A 13,033-nucleotide genomic window follows, 5' to 3' on the forward strand; every position below is an offset into this window, starting at 1 on the left:
GGAGCACCTAATAGGTCAGCAGTCTTTATTTTAATAAGAGGGATTTCTATTCAACCCTGAAAGGAGTTAGACGTCTTTAATATTGGGCTGTTGGGTCGAGGTTTGACTGGAACCACTGGAAAAGAAGTCAAAAACGTTAGTCAGAGTATGAGAGTATGAGACTTGGTGTTAATGTTGGAGCCAGGTGTTATTGCATATGCAATAACAGGTGTTTTTTTCACAATGGAAGAGCAGTTTATTTACACTATGCAACAAACACAAGCAGCATGACGAGCTCTGAGTGTTGCATGTTAGGCGCTTTTTTCTGGTTGCTTTCTCTCGGGTTAAAACTTCGTTGTCACTATCACTTTTTACCTCGCCATCCAATCACAGCCGACAAGGTCCAGGACAACTAGTCTACCATAAAGGCTAAATGCCAAATCATTCAAGTACAAGTACTGAACAGTGGAGGAGAATAATGTTAATATACTGTTGGCTATTGGTTCTCAACCAGGGATGTGGGGACTTCCAGGGTTTCTTCAGTGAGTCCAGGTGGTCCCAGAAAAATATGGAATAGTTAATTATCACTATTTTTATTCTATTTTAAAGTGAGACCAATGCAGCAGCTATATATTTTTCAGGGGGAGGTCCCTGCAGCAAAATCTTATAAAATGGGAGTCCATGCACTAATGTGTGTTAATATAGGGATCCTTGACACAAAAAGTGGTTTAGAACCACTGCTGTAGGCTATATATTAATATGTTTCCTGGCGCAGAGAATATCATGAACCGGCATTGACTAATACTCTGTGTAGGAGACGGATCATCAGGGATTAATAATAAAATGTAAATTAGATTGAAATACTTTTAATGAAAGAGTGTATGTTGGGTATGTGAATCGTGGAATATCATCAGTACTGATATCGACTACTACATTTCTTGTTTTGTGACATGTTTATTTTACAGAGTAAATGATTAATCCATAGCAAGAATGATTATTATTTTAAAGTTGTGCTGGCTGCTGCTCGCTGTGTACCTGAAACACATGCATTATGCTGTTTTCCAGCAGGTGGAAGGTGTTTGCTCTTCCAGTCTAAATAGCCCTCGGCTGCTTGAGGCTGTGATAACCTTGACCCTATCTCTGGTTAAAGCTAACAGACATGGAATTGAGATAAATAATTGATGGCTTATGGGTTTTGCTGAGGACTGCTGACTTCCTTAGAGAGGAAAACAAAGAAAATAAGAGAACGGACTGAGAGGCAGAGGGCGTAAAAATGATGTGAGGATTTGTTTTTGTTTGTTTTTAGGAGGGTTGCTCATATTTCTAAGACAACAGATTTCAGTCAGCCCCCCCCTTTAGCCATTTAGTCCCTGCTTTTCTATCATCTGTGCCTCTTACTCCAGCTTTGCCTCCTCCCTCGTGAATCTTTTCCCCATCTCTTGCTCTCGCCTCCGCTCTGTGCTCTCTATCTCTTTGTCTATATCTTCTCTCTGACTCTTTCTTTGCCTCAGTCTTGCTCCATCGCTCTCATATTTTACTCAAAAAATGCTCTGTTGAAGCCAGTTGTTTTCTTCCTCATTTTTTCCCACCTCCGCGTTTTATTCACCACTCTCATCACTGCAATCAAGACCAACACACCCCTTATGCTCAGACTTCCAACCCCCACCTCCTCTTGTACCGAGTGTGCTCTCGACTGAGGCAGAGCAGGCGGGGGGTGGGGGGGGTGGCTCAAACCAGCTGAGAATTGCCCCTCTAAAGGCAACGTCTACGTCAGAGAGGGATGCTGTTCACATCAGCGGATACACACTCAGACACAAAGACACCTGGCTCCGGCTTATTTGCATCCTCTCTCTCTCTCTTTCTCCCCGTCTTGCCGCCAGACTGGAGCGTAAACACACCCACGCACAAAAGGCAGCTGAATCCCGTTTTGAATCTTGATTTTTTTTTTGTGTGTGTGTGTGTGCGTGTGTGTTGTTGTTGATGCCACACCCTGGGCTTTTTTCGGGTTGTAGGGATGATTTTGTGAGCTCATGCCACAGGTAATCTTGCACACTTAATAGGAAGCAGTACTTAAAGAGATGAAGAAAATCTGGTCCAAGAAGAGATTTCAGGTGAGGTTGCTCCTTTTTTTGGAAAAAATGCTTTTATTGATTGTGTTTTTAAGCTAAATCTAGGTTGTTTTGTATAGAGATAAGTAGGTTTTTACACATTGGGATGTCATGCCACACCCTTTACCTGATAATGAAATGTAAATGTGGTGATTTGTGATAGACAACAGTGGTAAATTAGGAACATTTTGCATGGATTGCAACTCAGCACCAATATTTAATGCATCAAAATTTGTCAGGAAAAAGCAAAAAAAAGCAAAAGTTTGGATTGAAGACGTTGTCGTTTTTCACCTTTGTTGTCTTTCATCTGTCAGTTAATTGAGGGCAAATCAGGGCAAAAGAAAGTCAGCCCGGGATACTCTAGTTGCCAGGTAGAAAAATGTATTTTTGTGCAATGGAAATCGTCTCTTAAGACAAAAAAAACCCTCTACTTTCGTATCTTCAAACTGTCCAAATTTCTGCTGTACCACATTCTGTGTATGAATTATGAGTCTTGCCTCGAAAGTCGTGACAGTTTTGTGATAGAATAAGTCATTCTTATAACAGGTTTCACAAATTGGGAGCAGATGAAAAGTGTGTCAGTAGGCTACACTCCATGGAGACATGAGGATCAGGGCAGCCAGTCAGAAGGGCTACAAAGTGAGCAAAGCACGGGATAAAGCTGAGTCCTGATGGCTTCTCTGAATGCATCAATATCAAAACCTTTTGAGACTTGTTCTTTCCAGCAGCAGCTCTGTGAGAATAATGCTGGTAGGATTTGGATTATACCCATAGAATTATTTTTTGAAGTATTTGCCAATTGCAGCTTGTTCAAAAGGATGCCGTTTGTGGCTGGCTTTTGCTGATATGATTGCCTTGAGGCCATAACAATTGAGATCACGACAAACGATGGAAGCTTCTAGCGGAGTCAAGCAGCAGTTACCACCAGGCAACAGTTAATCAAATTGCCTGACACAAAAACATTAACCAATGGGGAGTGCGCGGCAAACGCGGGGGGAAATGAGTGTGAAAATGAGTCATTTCACTTCGCACTTTTGCTACTTTCGCTTTACAGCCGCAGCAAAGCAGTGAGTCATTCTGAAGGAGCTCTCCTTGGTGCTGATTGACAGACTGTCCAAGAAGCAGTTTTATCAACTGCTTTATCAGCAGGGACACTGACTGGAACATAGCCGCCAGGATTTTTCACATATTCATCCTTTTAGAAATTCATCTTTCTTATAGATATGGTTTTGCAATAATTCTTAGCTATCATGTATCAACTCTCAGCGGGATCTTATCCTGATACGATCATATCATGGTGGAAGTTTCTCCAAAGTCAGACAAAATATAATTAAAAACTGGCAGATTGAGTTATTTAAAGCTACATTGCATTGAATATCAGTTGAAATTGATATTTAATGAAAATAAATCAACAACCACTCTGATAATTTGATGTTTAAGTCGTTTTTCTCCACTTTTCAGTCAGAGTAAACCACTTTGGGTATATATATTCGTGTTTCTGAAGTCTGATTAGACAAAACAAGACATTTGAAGATGTCAGCTTGGCAAAATATTTGCACAAATGGATTATAATGTTCATAAGTATGTTTTCATTAGGGTATAACCACCAGAAAGTTAGAATTATTGTCATTTTATTACCTTAAAATGAGACGCTTACATCTACATACAGAGTCTTTCACAGAGTCCACCATGTTGTTTTTTCGTAGCCCTGAATAGACGAACTAAGCACTATCTCTTAATACGACCATTTGCATCGGCCAACATAGTTCTCCTACACGCTTTGCACACGGTAGAAGTTTCAGTTGGTTGCAATCTGCAACCTTACCACTAGATGTCACTAATTCCTGCACACTACACCTTTAAAAATTATGATGGGCCTGTTCTTTCCACTGTGTGACAATGTAGGACTGGGCAATATATTTATATTGTATCCATATCATGATATGAGGCTAAATGTTGTCTTAGATTTTTGATATTATGATATCTTGAGTGTTTTCTTTTTTCTTAGTTCTAAAGGCGGCATTACAGTAAATTATTATGTAATTTTCTGAATAGACTGTTCTAGTTGTTATATTATATGCCCTCATCTGCCTAGTTATGTTAATTACATTACTAATGATTATTTATCAAAAATCTCACCATTGCAAAATGAATATCAAGGTATTTGGTCTATTTGGTTTTCTCTTATCACCCAGCCCGATGGCAGCTAGTGAGGACTTAATCTGTTTTAGGATTATATTATCAAGTATACTAGATGCCATTATGGTACAGTCTATTATACAGTTCATCTTCACTCAACTCTATTAGTTTGCACATTGTAAATAATTAATTATTTGTTTTTATTCTTAAGAATAAGCTAGGCTGCCTGAAAATTTTAAGTTGACTTAATTTGACAGACAACTTTAGGTAATTTTGTAAGATTCAACTTGACGACTCAAAATTAGTCAACTTAAAATTTGACCAATTGACCAATTCTACTGTGGTCTACTTATATGTTAAACTTCTCTTCTCAAATTCAGTCAATGTAAATTTTTAAGTTGAACAATTCTATTATGGTCTACTTAAAATTTTAAGTTTTAAGTAAGTAATGATTCAACTTGTCTTTTCAGTGTTTGTCAAATTAGAAATTCAATTCGTCTGAATTTGAAAAACAAAACAAGTTGAGGTAGTTTGCAATGATTCAACTTTCCATTTTAAATTCAGTTGACTTAACCTTCACACTAATTTTTTCAAGTTAAAACAAATAGTTTTTGTCTTTTTACATGATACCTTTTAGATAACATTTTTTTGCACACAATTGTGACTTTTAAACAAATTCTTTTTGGTAAAAGGGTTCATTGCAGTTTGCACTCTAGTGTTTTGTGTATAACAGGATCTTTGGCTGTGTTTGCTGTTGAATAATGCATTGTACCTTGTATCTTGTTTCAGAGAACTGGGCATTCCACACGGACATTTGGCAGATTTACCCATGGTGTGTTGTCAGTATAAGCTTTACACCAATTCCATTGTAGTCTCTTCTTCTCTGTTAGTAGCCTTATGATTTTCTTTAGGCCTCTTTTTCTGTTTGTTTTAGCCTTTGACAGCATGTGCTTCACTTTGATTTATCCCTCTAATAACACTTTTATATATGAAAGTTGCTGTTGTAGAACATTTATATTGCTTTAGTGTATTTATGTGTTTTTACTGCTCGACTGCTTACAACAAGAGTGGGTTTTATTATTGTACATCCACCCCCACGAAGCAATATTTTTGTAATCACGCCTCTCTGCATAAAATCCTAGAGTGAATAATGTGTGGCCTGGATGGTTTATGGTATAATATTTGGCAATATTTGCGCAATCTATGATCCAAGCCAAACTAAAGGCTTGCACGACTCCAAATCATATTTACATTACAATACAATCCGTACGCTGTGAAATATATTCCCTCATAATTACATTGCTGAGTCGATTTCCCTCGCCTGGTGTGCAAGCTATTTAAGTTCATTTGACACAGACGGGTGGATCTACATAACCCACACCCAGAAAAAGGCACACATGCTGCTAGCAATGTAATGAGTTAATGGTGATTGTTCATGTTACACTGGCTTTCTTATCATTAGGCAGACCTTCTGGAATTATCTAATCAGGATCTGACTTGATGGGAGGCGCAATGAGGTGCAACCTATTTTGCGGTTGTCGTCCTCCTCCTTCACGAGCTCTCTAACCAGTAAACATATCTGTCAGCCACCCAGCAGTTTGGCTGGTGATTTTAGACTCTAATGGGTACGAAGAGGATTGGTCGTGTGGGTGAGAGAGATGCTGGTTTCCATAGTAACGGTGCTCTCCCGTCTGCCCTCTCTTGCTGCCACTATGGAAGTGAAGTTTTCCGCTCCTGCCGAAAGCAAAGCTATGGTAAACCTGCCTGTCTTGATTTATCTTTTGCCGTTGTTTTTTTTTTTTTCTCTTGTCCATCCGTCTCTTCTTGACTTCATCTATTCACCCAGCTGATGCAATGTGATCTCAGCTGTGGTTTCAGGCAGTTTATTGTGACACTGTTGTATCTGTTTCTCTCAGTATCTTTATAGTGTTTTCTTCTTCTCGAGAAATCAGTACTGCATATTTTTTATATTCTCTGCTCCCGTATTTGTCTTGTCTTTCTGCTTTTGAGTGTTTCTTATAAATATCAAAACCACAATCAAATGTGTATTGTGACCATCTTTTGTTTTGTTTGCACATTTTTTATGTGATTTCAGTTTCTGTGATTGTACTTTTCTACAGTGTGACAAATTTTCCCCTAAAATCATGGTAAAACTATTGGCAGCTATAGTTGCCAGCATTATCCTGTTATTTTACAGTGTCAATATTGCATTTACTTCAGCAGTATATTACCATTTAATTTATTACAGAATTCAACAATAGAATGTGAACATTACTGTGTGATACTATAGCTAACCCTTCAAGTTGTTTCTGTGGACCACATAAGACACCTTTAAAACAATTGAATCCATGGGATTTATTAATAAACAGCATGCAAACAAGACAAATAAAATCCCAGGCTGAGAGTCAGCAAGACTCACTGTCCCGACACCAGAGCCTCTGCACACCGCTGCTGTCCCAGCCAGGTGCACCTCGTTAGGCAATGCAGCACACCTGGGCAGATGTACAGAGGAAAGAACAGAGACAACAGCGCATACACATACAGCCGTAACAATGTCCCTGTCAACACACTCCATGAGAACAATTACATGAAAATAAAAGTCAGTTCTTTGCCCTTATTCTGAAAAAGACAATAATCCATTACGTTATTTACATGGCTATTGAAAATAATTATTCCACTAACATTCGTTTTTACACGCAGCCAAGTATACTCCGATTAACATGCCCTAACATGCCATTTATGACATCACTGGTGCTTGTCTAAAACATGTTCATATCCAAGTCTTTCATACTTTTTATAAGTAGGTATGTTTCTTATTCCAACCAGAAATTGCATGCTTTTCTTCATGCATCTCCACCCCAGCCTTGCAAACTGTTTGCAGGTTGGTTGGCTTACAATGTATCCATGACAATGCACACAGCGAACAGCTGACCATGAATAAAAAGCAGGCCATGTGTCGCAAACTGCAGTAAAAACCCCACTTGAGATGCATATTTTGCGTCTTGAATTGGCTGTTTACATGTCCAAATAATGCTTCTAAAACCTGAATAATACCAGCATATCCCATGTCTTAAATGCTAAATTTGGAAAATTATTGCTATTTTTTTTTTTAATATGCTGTTTACATGACCCATATCAAATTCAAAATGTTGTCATATAATGAATCATCAGTTATCCTTCTTGGTATGAGCGGTCCTTTATAACTGCTTTTTTGGCATCATTTGACTTTTCTTAATATTTTGTTCAATTGAAAAGTTTCATTCAAAGTGTTAATCTTGGGAACGAGGTTCTTTGTTTTAGGCGGGTGTAAGTAATGCTTTATAGATTTATAGATTAAAATCTGACAAGCTGATTTAACTAAAAAAATCAAGGAAAATCAAGGAAACCGGTCACAAAATTCAGTAAATAAAGCTAAATTTTGAGTAAACTTAACAATTAGACATAATGTTAACTTAAATTAACATTAATAGGCAAATGTTTTTTACTTTTCCAAGGCAGTTGTTTTCCATGATAATTTTAAGTAAGATCAACTTTAGATGGATTTACAGTGTAAATGTATACATCTTTATAGATTTTTTTTCATGAAAGAGAGTAAAATAAAAGGAACAAAGTCTAACGGAGGAAACTGCGCTCACCCTGTTGTTTTGTTACCAAACTCAGAAACAGATCCAGACCTGAGGAGAGAGCATCCATTTGTCGCCCTCCCCTCCATGTATCAGCCGTGTATTTTTATAAGCCGCAGCTGGCTTCATGTCACGCTCCAACTTCAGCCCATTTCATTTCACTCTGGGGGCCCTCTGCAGCTTTTTTCAAGGACCCATCAAACTGTGTGCCGCTAAGCAAATGTGAAATGTCATTTTCTGTGGGACTCTTGTTGTTTTCAGAGTCCCTTTTTCCTCCACTTCAATTTGTCTTTCCTGAATCTCCACCTTCTTGGCTCATCTCTGTGTTTTACGTACTTTTATTTCAGACTCTGAGACCACAGAGGATGAGACCACAGAACCTCAGATGGAAACCAAAGAGGGGCCCGGGAGGCACCAAGACAAGACTGGACGGAGAGGACCTTCAGGTATTTCATCTAGAGAAAATGTTTGTTTCCGCTAGCTCTTAAAAACTCACATTTCAGCTTTTTTTTTCTTCTTGATGATCCAGTAAAAAGAAAAGAGTCCAGAGTGCAGCCTGGACATATTCAGTAGCTGTTTAAACCTTATTTATGAGGCGATAGTCAAAATGATTTACTGCAGCTCCAACATCACTGCCAAAAACACACTTCTACCAAATTATGATTCAATGCGGATTGATAAATTTAATGGAGGCTTGTTATCATCTTGGCCCAAGACGTGCGTTGGATAAAGTCCGATACGGCAGAATGCGCGATCCCTCATGGCGTGATGCAACAGTGTGACACACTGCCCTAGTTTCAGCAGGGAACCTGTCTCAGGTCTGGGTCTCACTGCGAGGCTCTGCAGGGAGCGTACAACCTGGAAAACTGATTGTTCAGATGAATGAGGTTGAAGCTAATGGCAGCAATTATTTTATTTTATTGTGTACTTGCCAATTTAATTTAGTCAGGATATAAATTCAGAGCACTACGTTTAGGTAGAGTTGTGTTCATGAGCTGAGAGAGGGTGTACCATTTGCCATGGTCATTTTTTTTAAGCGAGCAAGGGCTTAAACAGTTGCTTTTTGTTTTTCCTCTGTTTTATATCTTTTGCGTATTTTTGCGTGTTTTGTTGGTGTTTTGTTGGTCAAACTGACCAGACTGACAGACAAAACTGAAGTCTAAGTAAGATTAAATCTCTCCAATCAAGGCAATATAGGCTTGTTTTTTGATCTCGACAGGTGTGCTTGTTTTTAGTGTGGTCACACTAGTTTTCAGATGTCTGATGTCTTATCTAAGACAATCATCTGAAAATGGTTGTTAGCCCTGAAGTTTCTTATATTGTATATAATTCTGATTTTTTTATAACCACAGGCAAAGGGTTTGGTCCATAGCCTGTTGAAACAATAGGCACAGCCACCGTGATGTTATCCATTTGTTTGTAGACTCCAATCTTAAGCCTTGAATTTGGCATTTTGACCTTCGCCATTTTAGTTTTGTTGGAGCCAAAAGTAACTAAATTTAAACAGGAAGGTGAAGCTAACCCAAATGCTAGCTGCTAGCTTGGTTAGGATTATTTGTTTATTTTTTTATTTATACCTGTGATGAACTATAATACTAATTCTAAATATGAATGAAACAGGATAAAAAAAACATGAAAACAAAATACCAGAAAAACTGAACATCCAACTCCTTAAGGCTCAGACATGGTTTTAGTATTCAAAGTCCGAGGACAGCTGCAGTCATGCAGACGCACACACAGTTCTATTCATAGTACAATTGACGGTCTGTGTCAGCCCTCGGCAGTAAACGGGAGGGCTGGGAGGTGAGATTAACATCCTCCTACTGCAGACATTGGGTTAAAGTGAAACTGAACGATGGTGCTGGGTCTGGAGTGAATGTCTGTCGAATATCTAACTTAAAACTAACTTCAACGTGGTGAGGCGCCTGTGGCTGGCTTGGAAAAAAAATCGGACTATGGAAAGTCGGTATTCTTGTTATGCCTACAGTCTGCACACTCACAAAAAATGGGCTGCACATACACATACAAGTGGGTTTTATGTGACCCTTGTGGACATGGGTGCATGACAAAATTTACGTCACACAATCCAAAGTGGACCCTTGTGGACACTCAGAACAGAAACAGAAACTGTGAATCGGCCTTTAGAGGGTTTTTTTAGTACACCCTTATGCTGAACAAGAAAATGTTAGAATTTACTTTCATAAACTGAAAGTACACTGAAACACCAACAGCCACAGCTACGCCCACCTGTCACTCAAAGCATCCCTTAATTATGCAACACTTTAAGCCTTAGTAACATTTAAACTCCTGAGTTAAAAAGTCACCCCAGTTTACATTTATTTCTGCTGTATATTTTGGCATTTTAGCTTCTTTGTCTATTGGGATTGACTCACTTTTTGAGCCGGCCTCAAGTGTCCGTTCAAGGAATTTTTGTTATTTCCACGATGGCTTCATTTTTTAGGCTCAGAGGTTGCTGCATTGTTTATTAGTTTGGTTACACTAGCGCTGTTTTTCATTCAAGTCCGACTTACTGCTAAATCAAGAAAGACTGTTATGTCAATGTGAGCTGACTCCAGCAGATTTGTAGGTCAAAGGTCGCTGCTTCTGAAGTTTTCTGCAAGCAGAAGTAAATAATGTGTCTTGTTTTGTTTGTATCGCGGTCCCATCAACCCATTAGGTCTAATATAACAGCATTTCTTGTTAGGCTTAGGCCAAATCGACTGCATTTAATTTTTGACAAGAAGGGGTCCAAAGAAATGTTGATTCACTCAGTCTTGATTTCTTAATGCAGATGTCTAAAATGCAAATACAAAAGTGATTCCCTTGAGTGGCAAGCATTACCCAATTATAAACTAATGAGCCTTTTCCTGTCAGCATCGACAGGTCTAAAGAATTTCCTCATTTGCTAAAGTGGTGTTTTTGAACTGGCGTCACAGAACCTGCATGCCCTCAGCACCCGTTCCTAACCAGGCAACAGGATGTCTGAATATAGATCCGAAATATTGACACCCCTTCTCCTCTACCGGAGAGACATTTTATATTCTTCTCTCGCTTGTACACGGTGTTTCACTTTCTAAGCCTTCGTGTTGGCGGGCTGACTACGCCCTCATCACGTCCCTCCAGAGACAAAAAAAATAGAAAGAGAATATCAAATGAGGGAGGGATGAAGTGATACATCATTTGTTCTCTTCAAAGAACAGATTCTGGATGCCTCGGCTGCATACAAAAACTCGGATGCTTGCAAACAGGACAAACAGGATACATTTCCTTCCTAAGTGATGCATTTCTGCAGGAGATTCACTTTTGTGTCACTCCAGACGGACCATGTTTAGATCCAGCGGACGTGCATGAGACAAGATATTTTGTGAAATCTCCATTAGTGTCAAAACACGGCACTAAAAGCCTGATGTGCCTTCAAGTGAAAATAAAAGCTTCTGCAACACTTTGCAGAGAAATGAAAACAGAAGCTTAAGGCCTTTGCTTTTAGAGGAACTTATATAGTTTGTTTTCTGATTGTGCCGCTGACTCAGTATCATTTGTGATTGCAGCAGGAGTCTGTCGTTTTATATCCTCGACACCACCGCTGTCTCAAGGTTCCCGTCGTTAACATAAGATGCTGACTGCTCCGTCTTTTCGCTGCCAAAGCATTCCTGTCTCCGTTGCTCATCACTAAAATGTCAATCATTACCTGATTTGTGATGGGGGAGGATCGCTTTAAGTGGTGCGCGCTCCACAACATAGCAGACGTTTCTGTTTCATTTCCTGTTTTCAGGCAATCGATAGACTCTTTATCCGTCTCACCCTTTTTTATGCCTAATGATGCTCCTGCACTCCACCTTTGACGTCAGTTTCTACCAGCTCAGGATTCTTGCTCTTTGTATTGCTGATTCTCTCAGTTTATTAATTATCTTTTGACATGCTTTTTTAGATTGGATATTGTACAGTATTATATGCATAATACAGCCATTAGCAGAAAATACAAGCCTTGATTATCTATGCTTTCTAATACATTTTATGCTTCATAATGTAATATTTTTAAAGAAGAAAAGATGTAGCAGGATCAAGGACATATTTTAATTTCATTTTTTAAACTATGTTGAGAAAATGACGAATAAATCTACCTTGTGAAGTGTGGAAATTAAAGGCTAAAGGTGTTTCAATGATATTTAATTCACAAAAGATTTGGCATTAAACAAAAATGGAGTTTAATACACATGATCCATCTTTCCACAATTAATTAAAAGATCTGACCTTTCGATTAACACTATTGAAACATTCTCTCAGTTTTCTCTGTCATTATTCAGGTTTGTCTTAAAATCAACCCAAATATGAATTTATCATCCAAGTACTGCCTGTTTAACAAAATCCTGATTAAACACATAAATTGGCCACACTAGGCAGATTACCATTAAAAATTTGCACAAATCCTAAGTGATATTTGTGGATGTTATGCAACTTCTCCTCATCCAAATAACATTCCAAGAGGCACTGGGATGGATGTTAAAAACATTAGCAGGTTTGTTTCTATTGCAGCCACAGAACTAGCCGTCATTATTTACAACTGAAGGCGATGTAGGATACATTTGCATTTTTGCATTTTGACAACTATGCCTAACTGTAGGAAATTATTTTTTTTTCTAAATGAAACGATACCTTTGCAGACTGTTCTGAGAATAACAGACAAGGTACTTCATACAGAAGGACTAACACTGTTTTGTTTTTGGTCTTTACTTTCTCCTCTCTCCAGGTGAGGGAGGCGGGATGATGGACTATAACCCAGATGCTTCAGATCGCAGGGCCACCCTCCCTGGCTCCTATGACCCTGTAGTGGAGCGAGAACTCCGTGCTCTGGGCTCCCGCCCTCCGGGGCCCCACTTGGACCCCACGAACCCTGCCAGGCAAGCCCTCGGAGGGGCTCCCGTCGAGGGGGCCCCCCCTGTCCGTCATCTGGGTGTGGAACCACTGATCCGGGCATCTCACGCTAACCTGGCACGGCCTGTTCAGGGGTCAGAGGAAAGTGTTTCTGTAGGCAGCGACTACTATGGGAGCATGTTCAGCCTCTACAGAGGGAGGACATTTTCAATGCCGTTATAGCACATGGCATTTTATTTTTAGGATTCCACTTAAAAAACAAAAAAGACTGGCCACAAAACCCAAATTGCAAAGAAAACTGAGACATAAACC

General features: G+C 39.1%; 1 protein-coding gene across 6 annotated transcripts in view; it reads left to right on the plus strand.

Moving 5' to 3' along the window:
• The window catches only part of spega (striated muscle enriched protein kinase a), an 88,381-nt gene that overhangs the window by 37,326 nt on the left and 38,022 nt on the right, over positions 1 to 13,033 (plus strand). For 2 of the 6 annotated variants that reach the window (XM_088074294.1, XM_088074297.1), the window contains 2 exons: positions 8,197 to 8,295; positions 12,597 to 12,747. In XM_088074294.1, the coding sequence (XP_087930420.1) occupies positions 8,197 to 8,295; positions 12,597 to 12,747 (250 nt within the window). Of the gene's footprint in view, positions 1 to 1,718; positions 2,091 to 5,015; positions 5,059 to 5,945; positions 5,981 to 8,196; positions 8,296 to 12,596; positions 12,748 to 13,033 lie in introns of those variants that run through there. The other 4 variants (XM_088074296.1, XM_088074298.1, XM_042512895.2 and 1 more) reach the window with 4 other exon arrangements.

The sequence above is a fragment of the Plectropomus leopardus genome, chromosome 24 (assembly GCF_026936395.1).
Source record: "Plectropomus leopardus strain MGB_pleo_1.0 chromosome 24, ASM2693639v1, whole genome shotgun sequence".
In the NCBI taxonomy this organism is placed as follows: domain Eukaryota; kingdom Metazoa; phylum Chordata; class Actinopteri; order Perciformes; family Serranidae; genus Plectropomus; species Plectropomus leopardus.